At 43.7% G+C, this 15,214-nt stretch overlaps 1 protein-coding gene across 2 annotated transcripts in view; it reads right to left on the bottom strand.

Moving 5' to 3' along the window:
• The window catches only part of arhgdig (Rho GDP dissociation inhibitor (GDI) gamma), a 21,329-nt gene extending 11,367 nt beyond the window's left edge, over positions 1–9,962 (bottom strand). Inside the window, exon 1 of one of the 2 annotated variants that reach the window (XM_027002794.2) lies at positions 9,856–9,962. Coding sequence is in view for 1 of the 2 variants with exons in the window: in XM_027002793.2 (XP_026858594.2) it covers positions 5,320–5,392 (73 nt within the window). In the remaining variant the exon portion in view is untranslated. Of the gene's footprint in view, positions 1–5,319; positions 5,788–9,855 lie in introns of those variants that run through there. The other variant, XM_027002793.2, reaches the window with a different exon arrangement.
• Between the last annotated feature and the right edge of the window lie 5,252 nt (positions 9,963–15,214).

Genomic DNA, 15,214 nt, shown 5'->3' with positions numbered 1-15,214 from the left:
AAACTAAATCCCTGCATGCACAAATGTAAAAATGTAATGTGAAGTGTAATGTGAACTGTGAGAGCCATTAAACTAGTTTTATTGTGAATGGTGTGTGTATGGCCATTTCACTGTGCTGCAGACAGCAACATACAGGCCTGTATACATGTTCTGCTCCTCTCTCCCCCCACACCCATTGACTAACTGAACTTGGCTAACCTGCTCAGGGGCTATGGTTCAGATTCACCACTTTTGAAACCCATAGCCATTTTTTTTCCAATTCTTTCACTAAGGGAGAAAACACCAAAGGTCATAACAAATGCTTTTTTTCTATTCAATTCACTCCGAAGATGGCCTTTTAACCAAAAAAACAGGCACTTCGACAATACTGATATCTGAACAAGCAAAAGAAGGGATACATTGCCTTTGATGTCTGACAGTAATCATCACCTCTAGCTCAGTGGTTTTTATTCATTTGTGATATCATCTACTCCGGAGAAACAGCTGACACTATTATCGGAATCCATCCCCAGATGTAACAGCTAACAGGTCTAATGTTCATATTAAGCGACAGCAGTTTGCAGTTCAGAGAGCCGAAGCATTGCTCTCTGGAGAACACGACAAACGCTGAAGCCTCAGCAACCTGCACCCTTTATACCAGCGCGAGACCGGCAGCAGTTATTTGTCCAATCAATTAACACGGAAACGGGAGGCCGGCATCCCTCCAATGGGGCTCCTTATCACACACAGACACTCATCCCAATGTTCCAGCTGGCTGAGCAGGCGAGCGGGTGACGTCACAGTCTGGACAATGTCGGGCGATCGCCCCTGAGAGGATGGATGTCCTCGGGTTCGTCCAGAGAGGCGGTGGCAGCTGCGATGCATCTCGCATCCCCACGGTGCGTGCACAAAAATGCCGTGATTTAAGTGGGGTCATCCCAGCTCAGCAAACACCGAGACGGGGTAGTTTCCCTTTTATCCATGCCTTCGCTTTTTTTTGGTGGGGGGCCCCAACAACTGGATCTGGATCTGACCTTCATTAAGGCAAAGCCAATAATGCCAGTAATGGAAGGCCCAAGCTATAACGTACTATATATATGTTCAACTCTCACCTCTCTCAACAAATTACGCTCAGTTTGTTCCCTCTTTCTCTGAGTTTAGACGTCAGTTACGAATCATGTAGTGTCACCAACATATCAACATGGAGTCAAACGCTGGTGAAGATCTCAATGTGGAACTCATTTTCATGCAACACCATAAGAAGGTTTGAGAGTGAATATCTCTTTGTTTTAACCAAAACCAAGTTTCTACCCTATTTTGGAATACCAGGGGAAACAACTTGGTCAAGGTCAAATAACAAAAGCACTGAGACTGCTCAGGGGTTTTCCACATGGATGTGGAGGTTAATTCGCGCCTGTGGGCACTTCGGACAAATCAAGTTTCCTACTGAAGCGCAGTCTGAAACCACTCAAAATAATAACACCCGAGTTATAATAACAGCTTGGATCTCTCAATGGGAAGATACATCACAAGAATGTTCCAGTGTCAAGTAAGCGCGCAGCAGTTTATGTTACGGCACAGTGAGGTTCTGCCTTCTCAGTTCAAATGCAGCTGAGGCCACAGTCGTCTGAACACGGTAAATCCCATCTTTAGTACGTGTGACAGTACACCGAGCAGACCAGACACGCCGGAGACACACCACTTCTCAAGCACCTGCCGATTTCTGAAGCGAAACGTGCCGCATGTGGAGTTGAGTTTGCTAATGAGGGAAGCGATGGAGATCAGAGCTCGAGGGAGCAGTATAAAAAGCGCTATCGATCGCCTACAGCCTCTCTAGCTCAACTCAGGCCATATGAATCTAGTCCAGCGGTGTAAGACTTTATTCAAGCGGAGGCCACGATGGCTTTCATCGGACCAGTATCCTGTGAACGATTAGGGCATTGTGTTAATTATCCATGCACAATTACAGTAGGAGTACTTTGAGAATACACAACTGAAGCAGTTAACCAGCTCTCACACAGAACACATAAATAAAAACACATTAGCTGCTGCGCAGATGGCTTCGTGTCTTTTTGAGCAAACATTTGTGTTAATTACACAGTTTAGAGCATATCCTTTCTTCTTGCTGAGCGCATAACGAGACGCACACTTTTGCGCATGCACAAATTACGAGGAGCCCAAAGGGCAGCGTGGCGAAGGCCACAGGTGCCATTTCCATGCAAGGTGAAGTGTGAAGGTGAGACAGCCACATCTGCACAGAAAACATCTACAAGGGACCATAGTCTCATTCACCGTGGTAACTGCGATTGCTTATCTTAGAGGGTTTGCATTGCACGATTGCAATGCAAACGATCAATTTGACGAGGATGGAGAACAGAAGGTGGGTTCCTATGGAGGGACCTGACGGCTTCTGCCAGCGTCTGGCATGCGCCCACTCACCCAGTGCCCATTAACGAAGGTCCATTTTTATTAACTGGGGAAGAAGTGACAACACTTACACAGGGTTGGCCAAGTTGAATAACAATGCTGGAGTATCTAAAATGGCTTTTTGAAACTTAATTACTCCACAATGACAACAGTGATAATATTTGGGCCACAAATTCCAAAGAATCCTTTTCGGGATATGGGATCGGGATCAAAATAGACAACACATTACATCGTGATTATAATTTTTCCACACTGCAATGGCAGTATGCCCTGCAATATTCTTAAAATAATTCAGGTTGGTGATCAATTAACTTGACATGATTTAAAAGTGCCCTGCAGTCTTTTGAACATAATTATTTAGATTTGCTACATCACATGGGAAAAGAGGCATTAAATCACTCAAGGAAAACAGACTGGGGGCAAAGTTGTTCAGCATTCTCGCAACACACAAACAAACAAAAAATAAAGTTTGATTTGTTAGAATTGCTTTGCCTTGGAAATTGCATTCTACTGCAGTATTTTAATAATGATTTTAATAATGCTTTAATAATGATTTTAAAATTATATACTATTGTGCAGTTCTTGGTTGGACTCTCGAATACCCAATCATTTACACTTATGGCATTTACACTTATCCAAAGCGACTTACAATTATGATTGAACTGCCAACCTTCCAATTGCAAGTCGAGTACCTTAACCACTGAGCTACCACTCACTGACAAAACAGTGCCACTGTTGCTCCAGGACTACAGCGCTGAGGTTACTCAGAGAGAATGTGAGATTGTGAGACATGCATACCTTTATAGGTACCCTGGCATAGGACTGTTGTTGGTTATTGCCCTGATATCTCAATTGGGGCTTTTAACAGAAGTCTACATTGTGTTGAACAACTGTGCTACACTTTGTCTACACTTCCTCAGTGGACAGTACACTGCAGGGTTAAGTGTGCGGCTGATAAGGGAGGGTGTGAATGGGAAAGAGGAGCATGAATATTGGGACACCAGATAAAGCAATACGGTCAGTATGGCAAGCAAAGCCCAGTCACATAATGCTCCCCCTAAATCTGTGGCGTGCAAGTCCAGTCCTGGTGCTCTACCACACAGATTAGGGAACTAAACTCTGCAGGGCAGTAAATCTCCAAGACCAGACTTGGCCCCACCAGCTCTTAATGTTCTCATCTATGCATGCACAGCACAGAAAACTGGCCATCAAGTCCAGCATGTTCCCAATGCCTCATTCCTTTCCACTGGGCCTCTGTGTCTGAGCCTTAACATGCAGGATTTCTTGCTGGTCTTGGATATCCTACGCTATTGACGTGCAATTTGTCTAACACAACAAGTCTACAGCATTAGACCCACAGCCCTGCCACACAGTGGAATCTGGAGCTGCCACTTACATACAGTGTCACAGAAAATGAGGGCGAGATTCATTTTTGGTGTGGTATGATACTGTTTATAAGAATGGAGATTAACTACAGCTATGGAAAAAAGAATTCTCATAGCAATAGATTACTAACTGCTGAAGATTAGATTTGCACTAACAGACCCAGAATGCAATGCATACATCTGAGCATGTTTCTCTGATTAAAGTTATAAAATGGAAGTACTACGTAGTTCCAAGAATAGGTAAAAAACACATATTTTAGAAGCAAACAGACACACTAATTCGCCACAATAAATGACAGAGTGACTGTGAAAAGCGGGTTCGAACGCTCAGACATGAGGAGCGAGCATGTGATCAAAGCGAAAAGGACATGTCCACTTGCACTTCCACGGAGTGCCCTGCGGACGTCAGCTTCTGAAGATCCCCTTCCTCCTACATGCAATTGAATTGATTTAGTCTCTCTAACACGTGTCAAGTGTCCGAGACACAGCCATACATCAAGCTCCAATGCTGGGCTCACAGCCGCTGCCGCTCCTCAAGACACAATGCGTTTGTCTGGCCCGTGGAGGGGCTGGGGTGGGGGGTGGGTGTTTCTAGCTAGCACCTGCAGACTGATGGAGGGCAGAGGGAGGGCAGGGCTCCAGCGAGACCCCAGGGCTGCTCCAGCCACCTGCGCTCTGAACCTGGCTTAAACAGCACCGCAGTAGTTAGGGGTAACCACCCACACTGCTCCTTCACCGCCTCAAAGAGACATCTCACGCACACGTATATGCACGCACACACGCGCATGCGCGCTCCAGTTCCTGCACCTGCTCTTTGATAGACACTCGAATTCATGGCCACTTACACCCCTCCCGTTTGTCTAACACATGCAAGCAATCATTTTTTTGCAAATCACACACACACACACACACAGTGGTCTCATGCTGCTGCAGTCGTGAAAATGAGACTAAGGTGACGGAGAGAGAGAGGGAGGGGAAAAGAGAAGAGAGATAGAAAGAGAGATACACAGAAAGAGGGAGATTGAGAAACACTCTCGTGATACTGTGCTTGAAGTCTGAATCTGAATCTGTTAGAGGAAGCAGCGGCTCTGCAGAGTAAAGACCTGATTCAACAGGATCTGTGACATAAATACAGACAGCAAGACAATGCCACATGCCGCACTGTTGGGAGAACAGACACTGGATCATCACCAACTACTGATCAACTGCTGCTTGTTTTTATCTTATACTAGGACTTTTTTCACAAAAGGAGTAAGTCACACAATTAAAACGCTCATTGTTTGACTTTTTCTGCTGGGTCATCTAAGAAAAACAGGCTTTATGATACATTGTTATTATGGCGTATTATACTTTTTCTATGCGCTGTGAAACAGAATGTAATCTAATCCAATTTTCCAGTTAGTGTAATATTTACCAGAGAATCTATGCTGCAATCTAAAGTACATGCATTCAAAATACAATGGATTAAGTTAGAAAGTGCCGCCACTGGACATGTCAAGAAATGAAAACTGTAAATCCAGATCCTCACCTCTGTAGCAAACTGTTAGCCAGAGCAGCTCAAGAAACTGCCCTCCAAACTCACAGACATCCAAGCCCAACATTGTGTCAACGGTTTTTCCAAAAGGTTTTCAAAAGTAGAATAAAGATCAGAAGGAAGCTGCCAGCACACCTCCAGGGGTAGTGAAAGGTGATTGTGTGCAAGATATAAAATATCTGGAAAAAAGAGCATTAAAAAGGTATCAAGCAAGCATCCCTCCTAGTGCCACAAAACGTAGGAGAGAATCCCTGGGTTTGGGTGGGGAGGAGAGAGGGAGGGAGAGAGGGAGAGAGAGAGAGTAAAGAAAGAGAGGGAGTGACAGAGAGAGAAAAGGAGAGAGTCTGCAAATGCACAAATGCCTGCAATCGAATGCTGGACTAGCATGGGCAGCCACAGCTGCTCCACAGAGAGGCAGTAACGTGCGAGCGGTATTCCTCTCTACAGACACTATCGATTCCCTGGCATTCGAAAAAAACACTCCGCCTCAGTTCAGCTCGCCTACCAGCCACATCACTCATTAGACTGCGATGATCTCATCCTTTTTCTCTCTCTCCCTCCCTCCCTCCCTCCCTCCCTCTCTCTCTCTCTCACACACACACACACCCCACACACTCCCCTCTCGCCTGCATTCCGTATTCCCAATATCATCCCACCATGCCTGCATGTCTCTATTCTCCAGACACTCATTACGCCATTCCTCTTTGCTCCTTTTTGTCATACCATTTCCTCCTTCTCATCATCTTTCTCTGCATGCCTCTTATTGCCTCTTCACTTTCTCTTTCTCTCCCCCTTTTTCATCCTTTGACTCCACCTCTGTCTCTCGTCGTCTCCCTCCCTCATTCTTATCACTTTTTGCACGTCGGCAATTCTCTCACTCCCCCTCTTTCTCTCTCCAGAGTGTACTGTGCTGTAAAGGCGAACGCACCTCTTCCCTAATGTCTATACTCTAGCCCCTCCCCTTGACATCTGTCACTCAGCGGTTATCAGCCCGTTAGAACTACCTATTCAGGGTTACCATGGAAATGCCCCTCCCTTTAAGTGCGACCCTGATAAATACTGGCAGCCATGGGTTGCTGCTGAACTCATCCACCCACAGCTCACATAACTACACAAGCACATCCGTGGTGACCCAGCACGCACAGAACCTTTCTGATCTTCCCAGAGGGAGGGGGCGGGGATACCCTGCCGAGCATACTTAGCGTGTGTGGGCCAGTTCTCTTACATTCCAACAAACATGTATGTACCTGAGCAGGGCTACTCGAGAAGGCAATGACATCCTGCAAATATAACACCAGATTGACCGTGTAGCATCGAGCTGCTTATCAAAAAGAAGCATGACACTTCTGCTAATTTTGAGACTTTGTCTAATACACAGGTCTTGTGCCAGAAAAATCCCTGTGCAAAGCTTCATACCTACATCCTGAAATCCGACTGTTACCATAAGCAACAGGGTCCTGCAGATCATGCTGTAAATCAGAACGTCACAATGTATGAGGATACAAGGAGCAACACATTGTTTGATTAAAATGCTTCTCTGAGAGGTGCAGACATGTAGGGCTGTGAATTGGAATTGAACATTATGTTACTAGAAGCTGCAGGCTCCCAGTACTGCGTATTAGAACGCCAAAATGTTATCATGGAGAGAAACAGAGAACCAGATTCAACTGTTACTGCAAGAGTTAAAGCATCTGTTGCTTCAGATTAAAAGGAAAGGTTGTTACGATAGTAAGGGTTAGTCCTCATATTAGAAACCAGAGTCTAGATCCCAGAGAGTAACAAACAGGTGAATGGAACTTGCTTGGCTGGTCCCTAGATGTGGAGAGCATGCATGTATAAATAGCTCCCTTTGTTCTGAGATGCCGAATATACTCTGTACCAAATGAGGTGATTTTTGAAGCAGTGAGCTCTATATGAACCGGGGTTTTTTTAAATAACATATTTCCGTAGGATGTTCCTGATGCTGTAGTTGAGCCCATGCATATGTGTGATGCACATTATTCCAAGAACTCTGCAATAATGCATGCACTAAACATGCACTCAACACGCATGCCCTTTGAGGTGTTTCTGATGTTGACATGGTAGGTTTTGTAGAGTCACATACTGTAAACTCTGACTCAAATATCTTATAAGAGGGTAAAACGTAAATGCACCAGTAAAAGCTCATAAGTCAATGAGTGCATTCAGATGCAAGAGGTAAGCTCACTTTCTTGACAGCTTGTAGAGGCCTAATGCATGACTGAAAACCACTGAACAAACCGGATATGAGCAAGTGCATGCTGCATGAGGCCTACCACAGAGCTGTCACAGGGGCCCAGGGAACACACTCAACCAGCTTGCATTGCACTAGACCTGGATCCACGGGGCTTTGAACCAGAGAATCCATTAGTTACACAGGTGACTCAAGCGTAAAATCATTGGGCAGCTGACAGTGGAGGACCGGTGACATCGGGACCGGTGGCACGTTCGTGTGATTGCATATTGTGCTAAGCAGAGCTGGTTCCTGAAGCCCAGGTGGAGCTTCACGTGGTGGATGTTACTGGTGAGGCATGTTTGGAGCCCACTGATTCTCAGGTGCTGTGCATCTCTGCTTTGAAACTCAGGAATAAGGTCAGAGAATGGCGTGTCCCTGCCTCTGACACTTGAGTCCCGCTGCTGTTTAATCTGTTAAAAGAGCCTCTGCACAGTCAGGAGCCCGAGAGCGTTCCCCACTATGGAAGTGAAAGAGTCGCCTCGATCAATAGACAAGCGGACCTGTTTATCAAGTTGCTGCCAGCAATGTACACGACTTCCTCCTTCAGAATCTGTCAGGCTCTGTGACAGACTTTTATGACAGGCACTGAGCAGGAACCATGGGTGTTTGCAGAAGGGGAAGAGGAAGGCTTCTGAGGAACGCTCTTTTGTTTACGAGGGCTGAGAATTGTCGGGAACTGATCGGACCCCCATAAAACGAGGCGAGAAGGCGGGCACTGCAGGAGCCTCTGCCTGTCTCGGCACTTAGCTAGGTCTGTCCCTGCCGACGTGGCCCCTTCATCAACGGGTTCATGCGAAGTGGCATCTGTCATCCATGGTGCTCATCAATATGATGCTTGGAGGCACTGCAAAATATATTTTCCTTTGGTTTTACAGCCCTCTAAACTACACGGCTGGTAAATGAGCTTTCATAAAATGGCCATTACTTCTGCATTCTCTTGAGGCTACAGCAGACATATGAGAGAGTCTTTCATATTGTTTATGGTGGAAAATTACTTTAGCTGTGAAGCTCTCCACTTATTTTGCACTGTGCTGGGTCATCCCAAGCAAAAATGTAATGTAGCCTCCTAAAATCATATTACAATACTCTACCAAGATCTGGGATTTTATCAACAATATATTGTAATAAATTCCTCTTTCAGTTTTTAAATGATTACAAGTGCTGATAAAAAGGCCCTGGTAAGGGGAGAAAAATAAATATAACAAGCATAAAAGTAAATCATCGAAGATCATGAAGATCACTTAAACCAATTGTATTGAAGTTGTATTTAGACGCACGTTGTACAGAGGGTGATAAAATATCACTTCTCAAATCAACGCAAAGGGCAGCAAGTTGAGGAATGGACACAGAAACATGCAAACGTCAGAACCTTAGAGAGACCTGCAGCACCATGTTTCCGAGTCCTCTTCATATTCATTTCAAATGGTCTGCGCGGCACAACAGCGAAGGAAAATTTAAACAATAAAAAAATATATAAGGCGAAAGAGATTTCTGAGTAGGCGACTGTGCTCCCTGCTGGTAAACTCAGATCTTGTCTTTCGTTTACCGCACAAGTGCTACGTTCGTACAGGACTTCAGAACCCATATGAAATAGGGAATGATCATCATGAACGCCTATCAACGTCCTCCAGCTCAGTAAGGGGAAGAGTCAACTTGAACGTATTTGAACGTAGAAGCCTGACTGACAGGAATACGCCATTTTCGCTGGAAATGTTTTAATTCGCCTGCATTCAAGCAGAAAAGGGGTCTGGGGTAGAAGGTAGCCTGGCAGATGTGCTTAGGCTACTGAAAACAGGATATGAGCCTACTAAGTTTAAAAAAAACAAAAAACAAAAACGTTAAGAGGATGTGGGTTGATATGCCATTGGGTTGGTTTAACACAGCAATTAATTATTCAGATAATCGTGTTAACTTCACCACATAGTTAGACATCAATCATTTTAAATTTTACAAAAACTCTAAAAGCTGTTACAATTTAATGAGCACAAAGTATCCTCAAAATACCCAGAGCAGGTTAAACAATTATTGTAAATCTTTTCGAATTTACAGCAGTCAGAAAACTAGGTATTAAAAGCAACATAAATAATTCCGTGCAAAATGTGTTAATCAAATTCTCTGCATTGAGAGTGATTCCGATTATGAAGTTCTACTGCCTTCAGACTTGAAAAGCCTTGCAACAACGTTCACCCCCAAATACCAGTTTTGTATATAAAACTTACAACGTTAGTGAATTTACTGCAGAAATTAGTATTGGTTGGGTGACCAAAATCTCTTACCTCTTCGTCCTGTTGAAAGTTGATGAGGATCTTTCAAACAGCAAGTGGCTGGTGTAGGTATGCTCTGCCAGGAAATAGCTATTTTCACATGGGGCGGAACATGTTTATGCTGAGTTGAGAGGCTGTTTCCGAAGAGGCTGAGACCGAGTCAAATTTACTATACTGCTTGCTTGGAATAGCACGACGTGTGACATGCGTCGGAAAAATGAGGGACGGTGTACTTCCCATTTACTTTATATATAATATTGTAATTGTGAGCAAAAGAGCCTTGGGACCTGCAGGTACAAGTATTTTAATTTTTCTTGCACATTACACAGTGCAAAATAATGTAAATATTTTGCACCGAGAAGTGCCTAGAGAATGCGCGCTTAGAGGTCGGCGTGAAAGCCCGAGGCAGGGTGCTGCAGAGACGCGCGTGGTGCTCAAGCAGTGGGAATGAAACACGCGAGATAAGGAGAGAAAACTTTGCCAGTGAAAACCAGTGAAAACTTTGCCTCAAGCCAGAGTTCTTTTTATCACCTCCCCACACCATCTCTCTCTGTGATTGCTGTTTGCCAGTCAGCTTTATTCTCTGTAAGGACAGCAACGATCCAAGCTAGCTATGTACAGTAGCATGGTTAGTCCGCACCTGGAAGGTGTAAGAAAGAGCAAACATAACATTTAGCCATAAAGTGAGTCTATCATCAACTGCTTCAATTACCTAAAAACAAACAAACAAACATTACTGTTTGTGCATCGCAAAACATCCAAGGACTGCAACAAACAGACAAACTAACACACATATGAAGTGTTTTGTACGTCAGAGCTGCTGTTTCTGGGTTCCCTCTTCTGCGCTCTGAACACTGCGCTGCTGTGTTTTGGCTGGTGTCACTTAGTCCTAGTCCCCTCACAGCTGCCTCCTGTCACAGTAATGTGATCTACGTGATGCTGCCTAAACCACCATCAGTCACAATCTCCTGGCCAGGGAATCTACTGCAAGTGCATTGGGGAGACATGCAATTCTAGATAGTCCCACACGGTGTGTCATCCATCAGCTCCAGGGATATTACATGATAATACACCAACTACAGGAGGGGAACCTGCATACAATCTGGACAGTATTCATGTGATAGCATGAGTGGAGTCAGATCATTTCTTAAATTCGGATTGTTTCTTGAAGGCGGCAGGCTCTTACCTCATTATATACAGTATATTATATATATATATATATATATATATATATATATATATATATATATATATATATATATATAATATTGCAGCATGTAATAAGCCAGATTGATTGATTACAATGACACTCAAAGACCAGAATGACTGGAAGTAATTAGGACTATTGGGTATTTTGTCATCCAATCTATATCAGGACAAGTAGCTGCATCATAGGACATCTAATGTAATATCTCCAGTTTCACCTGGTCATCTGTCACAGTACAGCCCCTCCTCCCAAACGTCTCCTTGCGTGTGTTTGTGTGTGTGTGTGTGTGTGTGTGTGTGTGTGTGTGTGTGTGTGTGTGTGTGTATGTTCGTCTATGTGGCCACACCCTCCCTGTGTTCCACACTTGCTCCTTGTTGTGTCGTTAGTATGCATGTATAAAAGTCTGCTGTTTATGCGTGATGGTTGTCGATGTTTAACCCTGATAGCCTGCATACTACATCTTTGCTGTTGTCTGTGTTAATAAACATATGCCTATCTTTTACAAAACTCATCCCTGCATCCTGCTTGAACTCCACATCGTGACATCATCTCTTGCCCCATTCCCTTTCAAAAACAATCAAAAGTATTTATCTGCATTTCTGAATAAATATCTGTACTTTGAATGCAACCTAACAAAACTATGCATCTAAACAAACAAACTAATAACATTACAGTTAGCTGGCACTGAACAAAGAAACATGCCAAATTCAAAACAGCATGTACTCTTTGGGAGATTATTTCTCAGAGGCCTTTGGGGTCATCTGAGCTGAACCAAAGCACAATCACTGTTAGTGGTCTGAACACTTAGGAAGTTTAAATGGGTGCTGCTATGCCAGAGAGCTGGCTCTTTGGTCCAAAAGTCAGAGCTCACTTGTCCTTCCTGTTGGTCCTGAGTTTGAGTGTGAGGGCTCGGTGAAGCCCAGTATGAGGACCCCTAATGAGGGACATGGGCATGGACCTGATGGAAAGGGCAGCTGTGTGTGGAGGCACACATGGGCAGTGTCACATGCAGGGGTGATCCCCGCACGTGAAAGCATTGCGATGGAGACCGTCACTTTCTAAAGGGGACAATGGTGTGATGGAGATGGGTGCTCTGGCTGCTAGGCCGGAGAGCTGGCCTTTTGGTCCAGTAGTTAGAGCTCACGTTTACCTCCTGTAGGACCTGAGTTTGGGTAGGGTGGTGGCCTTTGGCCTTTGTTACACAGTCTCTGTGTGTATTTGCACATACAGCAGAATATACATATATATATATATATATATATATATATATATATATATATATATATATATATATATATATATATATATATATGATAGAATACCTATAAGACAAGTAGTTTTCTGAAACCTTAATAATAATAATAATAATTATTATTATTATTATTATTATTATATAATTATTATTGTTGTTGTTGTTTAAGGGATAAACCACAGTAATACTTGAACCACTAGGCAAATACCACACAGCACAAAATCCATCCATAACTGAAGTAAATGTAACCAATTTAAGAGTCCATTACATCCAAGTTAATCCAATTATAATGTTCTCCAAGTACACTTCTATCCCAGCACAACCACAGCCAGCCTGTGCCAGACCACTGAAGACTGTTAAGGGTGCTGACTGGCCAGTATGCACCGGGGGCAGCCTCGAGGGTAATAGGAGTAATTCATCTCTATGTCAAAGATACCATTAACAGCACAAATACTCTCTCTCTCTCTCTATCTCTCTCTGTCTGTCTCTCCTTCTCTCTGTCTGTCTGTCTCTCTCTGCCTTTCACACACACTTTCCTGTTTAGTGGTAAGCAGACCTAGCCTGTGCACAGATATGCGGGTTGGCCATTAGCAGCACTCTTGTGCTCTATACAGTCATCTGCAGAGGCTGTGAGGTGTAATTCCCACTTGGCTGTGAGCAGGTTTCCTTCGTGTCCCTGAGCCAGCCTGACTGCGCCTGGTGCTGGGTGCCACTGATGCAAGTGCCTGACCAGCCAAAGTTTACCCTGGGTGTCTGTACTCAGGCACAGTGATGGAGGTAGGGCAAGGGAGCAAATTTATACACACAACCTCTTAACTTATACCACATACACAAAGGTAAACACATCTGTGGTTCAACCATATTTACTTTCAAACACACAGTATCCACAAAATTTCCCAAATAGAATGAATAACTGTTATACAATACATGCAAGGTAGACATTTCTGATAAGTGATAAAATGAAAAATCAGTGAAATATTGAGTCTCTAAATTCTATAGGTTGTGCCTAAAGCACACACAAAGCCATAAAGTATACAGCATATCCAATGTTTCACTTTTACATATACGAACTGCTGTTGAGTTTGAGTCCTGTATGAGCATCCATGTGATGTGGGAAAGAAGGCTTCGGAAACCAGCAGTAGCAGTGCCAGTAATGTGGCCAAAGGATGCTAAGGATGATAAGGGAAAAATTCTCAAGAAGAGAGTCAGAGGGTAACCCTATAGAAATTGTATTGTTATTATTGCATTCTGAGGAGAAGTGCTTGAATTCACAGAAAAGGAGACATTTTAAAGTTTAAGATGCACCAGTAATTGTATATCCTCTTCCTAGATTTGTAGGTAAAGCCCCTGAGTGAAGGGCGTCGGTCGGTACGCCAAATGCACAGCCTATTTGACAAAACCAGTTTTCCGTTGTGTCGCCTCATTTAATTCATCTCACTTTTAAAGGCTACTGTTACCCAAGCGCAGCCGTCACACTGGACGGCCTTCAGCCGCCTTTTGCCGGAGGACCCGGCTCATTAAGGCTCTAGGCAGCCCGAGTGCCTTGCCCTCAAGGATGCAACCCGCCAGCGGCCTCAGCGCCATGCCCACCCGGCTGCACAGCTATGCCGATAATCACCACCGCTCGGGAAACGACAGAGTTAGCTGGAAACGCCGATCTAACGGAAGCACGCCGCTTGTTTAGCAAAGGCTATCGCCCATAAAATCCACCTCGTGCGTTAAAAAACAAAACAAACGAGAACAGCCCAGCACGAGGAGGGGAGCCCCTTTCTCAGGCTAATTAGCTCTTGACAAAAATAGCCCGTAGCTGAATGGGCCATTTGAACAACTTTTAAAAATCTTGCTGCATCTGGTGGAATACAGTGATGTTGAAAATGTTAATATTTAATAAAAAAAAAATCATACTGACTCTCTAGCCTTATTCTTAATGTGCAATAGAAACTTGGATATATTAAACAATATTACGTCAAAGCTCTAGTAATAACGCTTTTATTATTAAAAGCGCAATTTTGCATTCACGTGGACCGTAACTTCCTACCACACGATATGGTATAGCGGATACAGTGCTGCAGAAGACGAACAGCACACCAGAAGAAAGTGAATGTAGTGTGAATTTGTGCGCGCATGCGTGCTAACATACGGTTAGGCTGGACCCACACAGCTCAAGTCAGATGATGAGGGTGTGACAGCATCTCTTGTGGGCTTTGTAGGCCAGATGCCAGAACAATTCTCCTACTCACCTCCCCCGAACCCGCTGTTATCCAGTAAGTCCCGAGTGAAAGGCAAATTGATTTTTATAAGAACATTTTCTGAAGAACGTAGAATATACATCCTAGAGTTATTAACCATTTATGATAATCACTTTGGGTTTTTTTTTAGTATTGCATCAGTTTTGCCCTTGTTTCTGATTTGTAACAGTCAGACATGGAATGAGATGGCGGTTCGGATGCAAATACACGAAGGTTTTCAATAGAAACAAAGGAATGCTTTGAATGTGTGACATTTTTGCCTCACCTTTATTAAAGTTTACATATCTGTGTTGTCTTTGTCTTATGTTTTGCTATGTTTCGTTGGCATATGTGAAGAGTAGTTTTCTGCTGTTATAAAAACTCTTAGAAGTCTGAATCAACAAAAATAAAATAGTGAACCAAATGTAAAATAGGATCCACAGTTTGATACTAATCTCAGGTGGTACTTTGATTCCAGACTGTTGTGCTGTTACGGAACAGGAGGACTGAGGAAAGAGAGCAGTGACCAACTGTATGAACTGTAGCAGGCATGTGACCTGAAAACACCTTCACTTTAGAGGCTGATATTATCAAAGCCATTATCCATTTATTTCTAATTCGCTTAATGTTATATGACAAAGAAAAAGCTCTGGCATGGAGCCTGATATGTGACATGGCTGTCAC

Source organism: Electrophorus electricus, chromosome 1 (genome assembly GCF_013358815.1).
Source record: "Electrophorus electricus isolate fEleEle1 chromosome 1, fEleEle1.pri, whole genome shotgun sequence".
Taxonomy (NCBI): domain Eukaryota; kingdom Metazoa; phylum Chordata; class Actinopteri; order Gymnotiformes; family Gymnotidae; genus Electrophorus; species Electrophorus electricus.
Note: the sequence above shows the minus strand (reverse complement) of the source record. Positions and strands in the feature narration are given on the sequence as shown.